Source organism: Salvia splendens, chromosome 7 (assembly GCF_004379255.2).
Source record: "Salvia splendens isolate huo1 chromosome 7, SspV2, whole genome shotgun sequence".
Lineage (NCBI taxonomy): Eukaryota > Viridiplantae > Streptophyta > Magnoliopsida > Lamiales > Lamiaceae > Salvia > Salvia splendens.
Genome location: NC_056038.1, coordinates 26,135,538 through 26,144,978, shown reverse-complemented (window position 1 = coordinate 26,144,978; position 9,441 = coordinate 26,135,538). Strand labels below are relative to the sequence as shown.

At 34.1% G+C, this 9,441-nt stretch overlaps 1 protein-coding gene across 4 annotated transcripts; it reads right to left on the bottom strand.

The window, feature by feature from the left end:
* Positions 1 to 2,054: 2,054 nt before the first annotated feature.
* On the bottom strand, positions 2,055 to 8,467 carry LOC121811023 (protein NPG1-like). 4 transcript variants are annotated; one of them, XM_042211773.1, is made up of 6 exons: positions 8,314 to 8,467; positions 7,810 to 8,048; positions 6,691 to 6,952; positions 5,326 to 6,536; positions 5,043 to 5,190; positions 2,055 to 2,533 (listed from the first exon to the last, which is right to left on the bottom strand). In XM_042211773.1, exons 2-6 carry the CDS (start codon positions 7,981 to 7,983, stop codon positions 2,214 to 2,216), a joined length of 2,115 nt encoding a protein of 704 aa, XP_042067707.1. In that variant the 5' UTR covers positions 7,984 to 8,048; positions 8,314 to 8,467; the 3' UTR covers positions 2,055 to 2,213. The 4 variants fall into 4 exon arrangements, with proteins under 4 accessions (XP_042067707.1, XP_042067708.1, XP_042067706.1 ...); XM_042211774.1 differs by having other exon boundaries at positions 7,810 to 8,005; XM_042211772.1 differs by having other exon boundaries at positions 7,810 to 8,040; positions 8,314 to 8,454.
* Positions 8,468 to 9,441: the final 974 nt, after the last annotated feature.

The window sequence follows — 9,441 nt, the reverse complement described above, 5'->3', positions numbered from 1 at the left end:
CATTTCTGTCAGCAACTTCTTATGTGATTTTCTAATAAGTTCTGGTATTTCATACTTGATTAAAGTTTTGTCAATATTTGTACAGAAAAAAATTCTTATATCCCTCTATTTCTAGTTAGTGGTAACAATATACTAGTTATATCATGTAGGAAATTCATTTAGAAACAACAAAAAATGTGGAAAAGTGATGTTATTTATGCAATAAATTCTGAATCAATAATATACATAATAAAATATATTTCATATTTAATTAAATGATACAGTAATTATTTTCTTGAAAACACTAACATTGAAAATATTATTTCATTATATATAATCGAACTAATTTATTACTCCAAGCCTAACTTTAAAATGATTTTTATGATTGATATTTTATTAAGAATTTTAATTTAGCTCAAACTGAAGTTTTTAACATCATATGAACATTCAAACTTTAGATATAAATTTGCATAGTCTTTTGCCATTCATGATAAAAAAATTGAAACATGAGTAATATTTTGAAAATATTCTAGCATGTCATATTAGCTATTTAATCCTTGGAGATTTTTTTATTAATAGTAATATTTGAAATTAAGACATTGTAAATTTTTAAATTAATACAGAAAATTTAGGATATTTTCATAATAAATAAAATTGATCTATAAATCAAGGTGAAAAACAAATAAAAATTAGGGGAAATAGAAACACGGAAAAATACCAGACAATGAGTTTTATAAGGAAGAAAGGGTCTCATTTTATTATTTTCATATTAATTAATGCAGATAATGATAAATCTGTATATTATAAAAAAATTAGAAAGTGTAAATAATGACAAATTTTTAATTACGTATGAAGTACCATAACTTATTAGAAAATTACATAAGAAGTTGCGGACGGATAGAAAATTACATAAGAAGTAGCTGACAGAAATGTTGCGAAAATTACATGTCAGCAATATAATGGATTGACAAAAATGCCTTTTAGGGCCTAAGGGGGTTTTGGTCCGAAAAAAACATGATTCGTGACTATATTTAACGTTAGGGTTCTTTAGCGTTTTTTTTTTTTGTTATGGGTCTATGGTGTCACAACCCAGAAAAGTTATGGACTTTTAAGGTAGTTCACTCTTCGTACAATATCAAAAATTTAGATAAAGTACGCCAAAGGAGTTCAGAGATAAAGTAGGAAAAAATAAGTGGAGGACTTAAAATGTGTTTAATGATTTTCAAGCGACCTAAGGTGATATTTTTTCGAGTTCTTGCGATTTTACCTTTAACATATTTAATTTTTTATAAGTTGAAAGTCAAATAATACATGTTCATGGCAAATTGTGATTTTCACGTCATATTGTGGTAGGAAAATGAGAGTTTACATCATGAATGATATATGTTGTGTACAATTGATTCTTTTTATTGTAGATGATGAGGACAACGACATCGAATATAATATAAAATTAGAGTAGTAACACGTGTCCGACCCACGAGTTTCATTTTCTAGATCCGCTTATAGTTCAACTGCTAAAATAAATAACAATATCCTATAAATATGGAGGAAGTGAAATGTTAATCAGCCTTCATCAAAATAGCAACGTGGCTAATAGTTTTTGGTTATTTAGTTAACATACGTCTCAATATTTAATTACTTTTGCTATTTTTCAATTTTAATCTTTTAACTGAATTTCGTGAGAGACGATTGTAATCTTATACTTACATAGTAGTACTAAGAAATAAGAATTTTTAGGAACAAAGTTGATAGTTTGGGTTATTCTAAATAGTAGTACTACTAGTTAACATCTAAATGAGATTGCGCATAATCAAGGAATGAATAAACACTTGTCAATTTAAAGCCAGAGAATTCTTCTCAATCTAGGCTCCCTCCCAGCAGTTACATTCCTCCACCCCATCAAAAAATATGACTATTTCATCTTATTTATATGACTACGCAAAATTAAGAAATACCAACCTGATACAATTAATACAATTCCCAAAATTCTATCAATTTCTCTTCTATTATTTTCTTTCATCATTTTTTAACCCCTCACTCAACAATGAACAATTACAGGGTTTGCCAGTAACGAATATCTCTGAAGGTCGTAGCAGTTCTGCAGAAAGAATTACAATGTTAATGATATCGAGCGTTTCACTTCACCTCGAAGGCAGCTATATATAACATCATTACAGAAACAAGAAAAGTAACAAAGAATCAAAGAATGATACTTGGATTTGGTTAGAAAGAAATCAAGAGATGGAACTGAAACTCTCGATTGGTTCAGATTCTTCAAGAATCGATGCTGCCTGGAAACAGTCGACAGCATCAGCCATCCGCCCATCGACCTTGTGAACTATGCCTAACTGGTACCAAGCCATGTAGTTGGTGGGTTCAATCCTCAATGCATCTGAAAGTAGAGTTCTACACACTGGCAACATCTTGGGTCCCATTTTAGACAAAACCGAGCCAATTAGAATCTTGCAAGGTACGTATTTTGGTTCCAGCAAAAGGGCATTGATATACCCAGCCAAAGCTTCATTTATACGCCCTTGTTTTTCATGCATAACACCTGAAACAAAATATGAGTAGGAAATTAAGCATGTTTCTTTGTTTCATCGACACCTCCAAACACTACTCTTTCAGTTATCCGTGAGGACCACAATCATCACCAACTCTGTTCTACACAAAACTGAACAAAAATGTGTGCCACAATTTTAGCCTATTGTCCCATTTCAGGCCATAGTAGGCTTCTTCTTTGTGGCTCTACATTCTTGTAATTTGACATGATATTTGTGCTCTACTGTTGAATTAAATGCTAAAATTAGAACATATACAAAACATTCTGAGTTAAAAAATGATATAAAGGCTAATGAACTAAAGGGTGAGCAGCGCCCAAAGATATTTAGAAGAATGTTTATCAATTCAACCTCTCCATTCCCATTCCCATCCCCATCAAAATTCTCTTGATTCTAAGAAACCTTAACAGGCATGAATTACATATGTCAACACGCAAGATCTATGATAGACGTGTTGTATTATTTCAACTGATAATGAACAATAAATATCATTTTATCATAATCACCAAGTCTTAAGCATTCCTGTACTAGCACTTTTCTAATACTACAATTTAATACTATAATAATTCTGAATTATACTATGACTAGATTATGCCATGCCTTGTTAAACCAAGTTTTTGAAATAATAATTATATAAAAATATCGAAAAGACTACTCATAAGTAACTAGTGTAATTACAAATAAGCGAGGAAGTATAATAATATTGTACTCCATAGCACTCTAACAAATCTAAGATCTTTCCGTAATGAGTAGAATAATATAACATGTATTATGCGCATATTTAGTGGTATAATCAAGAGTATATTTTTGCAGTACGAAAACTTCCACCCTTGATTCAACTGTTGAAACAAATATCTAACATGATTTGACATGCAGCAAAGAAGTTTCACCGAAACTTGACAAGTCTCAGAAAGGTTCCTGGATGGGGAATTTTCAACAGGTTCCTGGATGAGGAATTTTCAACAGAAGAAGAAGCTCTACATATAATATAAGTATGGTTTTATTTTACTATTTATGTATGTAAATGGGGCTTAACCTTTTAATTATAAACTCGGATGGCTTTTGTTTCTCTTTATAGAAAATAAATGTGTACTTAATCAAAGAAAATAATATTTCCATGACTCATAAAAGGAAATATTATTATTCTGCCACCCTAAAGGCAAATACCAAACAGCATTTGTCAATATCCATAAACTAGATGGAAACTCCTGAAACTTCAACGAGCCTACAAAACATATCAACTCCACTAGGTTTTACTGATTTCATGTCCCTTATGGGCAAAGGTTTTAATAAAAATTAGGTAGCGGTGGTTTTGATTGGAGAAGTGAAGTGGTCCCATCTTTTCTTGCAGGGGTATTTTACTTTAGTAAGTGGAGAAAGGGTCCCACCCTTGTTGTTAAAGAATATAGGATGTCGATCATCCTAGATATTGTTGTACATAAGTTGAAAAAGATGGATTAAAATATATTAAGGGGCAGAAAAGGAATGGGTACACTCTTGTGGCTCGGACAAAAATGGCAAATTGAGCACACTATTGTGAGTATTGCTCACACATATTCCCACAACTTTGTTTGAGCACAAGTGTTGCTCACCGTTTCCCCACAACTTTGGTTAATTCACCATAAACCAAGAAGATGAAACTAATGAGTATATAGGCCTCATTCTTCAGAAGATCTATCTCTTGTATGGTCAGTCTGAACTTGGGTTTACATCTCTTTCATATATGAGGGTGCTTTTATATTTTTATAATAATTAGCTCTTAGAATAGACCATTTCTTTGGATTGCATTCAGTTCATTCAAATGGAATGTCACAATTTACCTTCTCATCGTGTTTAATTGATAGACTTTTATGAGATGCTTGGTATGATGGAATGGAATGGGGAAGGAATGGAATGGAGGTAGGACTCACCATTTCAGTCCCTTCTCATTTAATAGAAAATCATTACTAACTTTAAAACAGCCTTATGAAGTTTTGTTAGCCGCCTCATTCTATATCCTGCTTAGGTAGCTTATACAATACATGGAGTCATGAATAGTTTTTAACAATATATCAGTTGATTGGATCACCATCACCTTCATCTCTCTAGCTATTAAAGTTGATGGAAATTGAAAGAAGAAAAGCATTTATGAAGAAACTAATTGCAGCACATTTTTCATAGAATCTGGAAAGACATGGATCCTGGACTACTGGTGCCACATATTAAACTCAACGAAGACCATTATTCACCTCTTATTTTCATAGAATCTGAAAAGACATAGATACTTAAGAAAATATTACAACCTCTGTTTTACTCAAAGTGATACATTTTCCTTTTTGGGATGTCCGACTCAAAGAACAACGTTTCTAAAAAAACACTATTCTCTCTACTTTATTCTCTCTCCACTTAACACACAAAACAACAATGCACAAAATCCCGTGCCGAACAAGTTATGTGTCGCTTTCAATTTATTTTTCTTTTAAACTTTACGAGTAACAAGGCAAAGAGTTTGAGAGTTCTTACCTTCTGTGTGCAGTGTTTCTGGACAATACTCTTTCAGCGTTCTGGCTTTCCCCAAACATACCTCTGCATCCTTCCAATGAGAAATAATAGAGTATAATTTTGCAAGTCCATGCCAAACTTCATATTCATTTGCATTCCCATCCTCAACCTATACAACATACATTAGATTATGATTGCTATGAAACTAAAGGTTGACCATAAAGATGGCAAATGTTCAAGAATCATAAATTCAAATAAAGGGATTGGCATAGAACATCCTCAATATAGATATCCAGAATTCAACCTGAGGTGCACTTGCAAGAGCTCCACAACTTTTTCTTTGGGCTTGTACCAATGCAAGAAGATAGCGGTAAGTCTCAATTGCATCCTTGTGCAGTGACTGAGAAACTTTTAGCTTTGCTTTCATCCTCAGGAGTGGTCCTTGATCCCACTTCGAAGTTTCATCTAATGCGGCATCAGTAACCACTTCAGCCTCCGAAATGCGCTGTTGGGCAGATAGAACCAAAGCAAGAAGTCTCCAGCCTCTTATCATAGATCCACCTGTCGCATCTAAATACTGTTTGGCATATCGAAAAGCTGCATCGAGATTCCGGTGTTCAGCGTATTGAATTCCCAACTCAAATGTGAGATCAGAGTTTTCAGGCTCTAAGGCTAATGCACTCTCTAATGATTTCAGAGCCTCTGACTGAAGACGAGATCTCTCAGAATCTGAGGAAGAATTTTTTGCTTGTTTTCCTAAGCAAAGGCCCAACATTCGGAGACCAACACCTTTTAAATGTGGTTTTGATTCGAGTGCGTTAATTATTGCCTTTTGCGCATATTTGACTCCCTCTGCAGCAAAAATAATATTCTCGCTGCATATTTTGGCTGCAAGCAGCAAGGACATGATATCATCTGGTTCCTCGTGTGGATGTAATGACTTTCTCAGTAGTTCTATGGCAGAATTATTCTGTCCAGCTCCGTTTAAGGCCAATGCCATAGCTTTCCATCGCTCGATACGATGCATTGCTCCGGGCATAACCTCTTCAAGCTGCTTTGCTAAAACTGAAGTTTGGCTACATATAGATAGAGCAAAAGTAAGGTGTTCTAGGACTGAGGGATCCCACTTGGCTTTACCAAGGCAAAACTTTCTCATAACAATCATTAAAAGTAAAATGGCCTCTTCCAGATTATTCCTAGGTACATATGAACCCTCAACCTGAGAAGCTAAACTGGGTGGACTGACGTCAAACCCACTGTACAGCAAGAAAACTGCAAATGCTTTTTGAATCCTCGCACATCGATCGTTGTCAACGTTCCATTGACTTAGTAGGGCTCGGCGGTAGGCACCCATCGCTTCAGTGTAGTGTCCAGCTTGTTTCCATAACTCTGGGAGAAGTTCGACAGCATGGCTAACAGTTTCTTGAAGCTTATTTTCTACCAACACATCAGGAATTCCATCAGGGAATATCTTCTCTACTGCATCAAGCACACTCTTGCACTCTTCAGCCGCCTCTAGAATTTATCAAGAGAAGATTGTATCTAATCAGATAAATTATTCAAATGAACAAGTTCTCTAGGAAATTAAATTTTTTCTAGAAAAATATGGTATATTGGAAGAAATTGAGATTATCTCATAACTTTTTTGAAATAATTTTAAAAGTATTACCACTTAACTTCCCCAGCTTCTGAAGAGATTTAGCTTTTAGATATATGGCCTCAAGCACAAGGTTAGTGGCATTCTGTGAGACTACAGATCCTAAATCGCTGCGAGTATGACCCTTTTTGGTACTAGTAGTAGTAGGCTTATCACCTAGAGATTGTTGCATCCTTTGTATGGCTGCGTGAAGATCAATACCATCAAAGACTCGTAAAGCACCTTCAACATTTCCTCGTTGATATTCCAACTTTACAAGAAGGGCCCTTGCTTCCTAAAAATTCAATAATATGTCATTTTGGGATTAATTGTTATAGTGATGAGATAAAATGGTAAACTTGGGGCTAGGAATATTATCAACAAAAATCTTTATCAAATAATGTTACTTCATAATACAAGAGTATTTGCTAGGGTGTCAATCGGGGAAACCCACTCAATTTTAGGCTAGCCCTATCAAACTGTCGGGTTATTTGACTCAGCACTCGGGCCAACTGAGCTAAAAAAAATTCGGATCAAAATTCTTGGCCATAACCCCCTATACTTTTGGATTTCGGTCTAGCCCATTGGCCGATAAAATTTACGCACAAATGTCAACGTATGTTATAAATCGCCAGTTGATGATCACTAAAAGTTCCTCCTCTTATACTAGAAAAAAAGAGATGAAAAGAAAATAATCATTCCCTTTTTTACTTAAAACTTGCAGAGGAGGCAACGAAAAGAGAAGAAAAAATCGGAAAAAGTGTCAGGCTTGAAGTAGGAACAAAAGAGATCAGCTACTATTATGCACAAAGTTTAATGCCAAGAATATGAGTTTCTTAAATACATATCCAACAACAGAACAACTTTTTCTTTCTCATTACAATGACAGACAAGGAGTCAACAGGTATCATTTTTTCCAATTTCCAGTTCTTTCAGGTTGTAGGTATAAAAATTTAATCTTTGTCAGGTAGACTTTATGGTAGGGCATAGTTTAAGTTATCAGTTGACTAGCATCTAAAAAATTTGGAAATTACAATTTGCAAACAAACAAGCCCCAGACTTGTAAAGCATTGACTAATAAATCTAGATATCACTAATAATTAATAAGCAAATTAGGGAAGTTAAAAAACGGTGGCGTTTCAATAATCAAACCTCAGAATTGAGTGATAAGCCATCTCTTAAAGCAGATTCAGCCTCTTGAATATTGCCCTCATCAAGCTTTGCTTCAACTTCACTTGTTTGCATGGAAACCCCATTCGCAACAAATTGTCGAACGGATGGATCCTTGTCGGGTTGACCCGAGCCCGATGGCTGGCCTCCTGACATCGCTGATCGCAACCTTCCTTCGCTAGATTAAACCAAAACAACGATTACCCATCACCCCTGCAGTTCTACCATATCAACAACAACAAAAAATGATTATGCCCTAAATGCCAATTGCCGGCTTGTTCGCTTTAATTGAGTTCGTGGAATCTATTCAAATTAGCAGTAGCCGTTAGGGGAATAAACCCAGACAATTAATCGGCATTTGAAGGCAAAATCGACGCTTAATAAATTGCAATAATTGAACGAAACAAATTTCTGTACACCAAAAAATGAGAAAAAAAAAAGGAAACGAAAAACATAAGCGATGAAAATTAAAATTGTCACATTTACCTTCCAGAATGCGGAGCTCTGCAATGAATTATTCCGAGAGCAAAGTCCGGAGAGAGAGGTGACAGATCAAAGACAATGGATGTATAGAAAACTGGTGAAACTTTGATGCACGTTCTATTTTGTTATGTGTGGTTTTCAGATTTGTATTTATAAGAAATTTATTGTTGGTATTAAAAAATGAATGATAAACCTCTCCTCTAAATCGAGAATGTACTTATTAACTGAATGATTAGTTGTTATACACGTATGAAACTAGATTGGGTAACTTTTTCTTCTACTCATTTTACATTGTCTAAGAATCAATCGAAGTGAAAAATAATCGACTTTAAAATTTTAAAATATACTCCGCTAATGCTGTACTTATTAAACAACTAAACATGGAGTATAAAATAAAATGAGTTTTTAATTAGAAAAATACACATACATACGGTTATTAAACAAAACATAAAATGAGTTTTTAATTAGAAAAATACACATACATACGTTATTAAACAACTACGCATGTTTTAGGGGCATTTGTAAAATTGTAAAATGTGCAAAACTACTTTAAATTAGAGATGTCAATCGTGCTATCTTGTTCGGGTTCGGCTAACCCATTCAGGTTGTCAGGCTATTCGGTTGCGGGCTATTCGGGTTGTAAACTTTTCAGGTTGTAAGCTTCAACCCTAACTCTAATACACCGGGTTTCAAGGCTAACCATCGGGCTATTCAGGCCAAAAAGCTAACTCAAACAATCTCCTGTAATCAAAATTTTTCTTTGTTAAATAATTTTAAAATATAGATACTTTTTTTGGTCTTATTTTAGAATCAAGTAAAATATTTTAAATTTTCATAGTTTTTAATATTAGTTGTGTTGAGAAAAGGGGAAGTATCAATAAGCATTAAAGAATAATAGAGTTCCAAGAAGCATTGAAGATGTGCATGTTCCAATAATAGTGTAGTTCCATGAATATACATTTATTGTAGGATCTCAAAGGTCACCAACATCCATATATATATATGGGTGTTGAGTACCATTTCATCATTCAATCAAATACAATTATCTTCTCCCATTGCTTTCTTCTCTAAATATGTTGTCTATACCATTTAACATGGCATCAGAGCGGGTTTGGACTCAGATAAGGTATC

Excerpts from the sequence above, each read along its gene's own strand:
- LOC121811023 (XM_042211773.1), bottom strand. The coding sequence starts at position 7,983 with ATGTCAGGAGGCCAGCCATCGGGCTCGGGTCAACCCGACAAGGATCCA. Across the intron at positions 6,537-6,690 it reads GAAGCTGGGGAAGTTAAGTG|AGGCGGCTGAAGAGTGCAAG; the intron begins GTAATACTTTTA and ends GATAAATTCTAG. Across the intron at positions 5,191-5,325 it reads CTCTTGCAAGTGCACCTCAG|GTTGAGGATGGGAATGCAAA; the intron begins GTTGAATTCTGG and ends TATGTTGTATAG.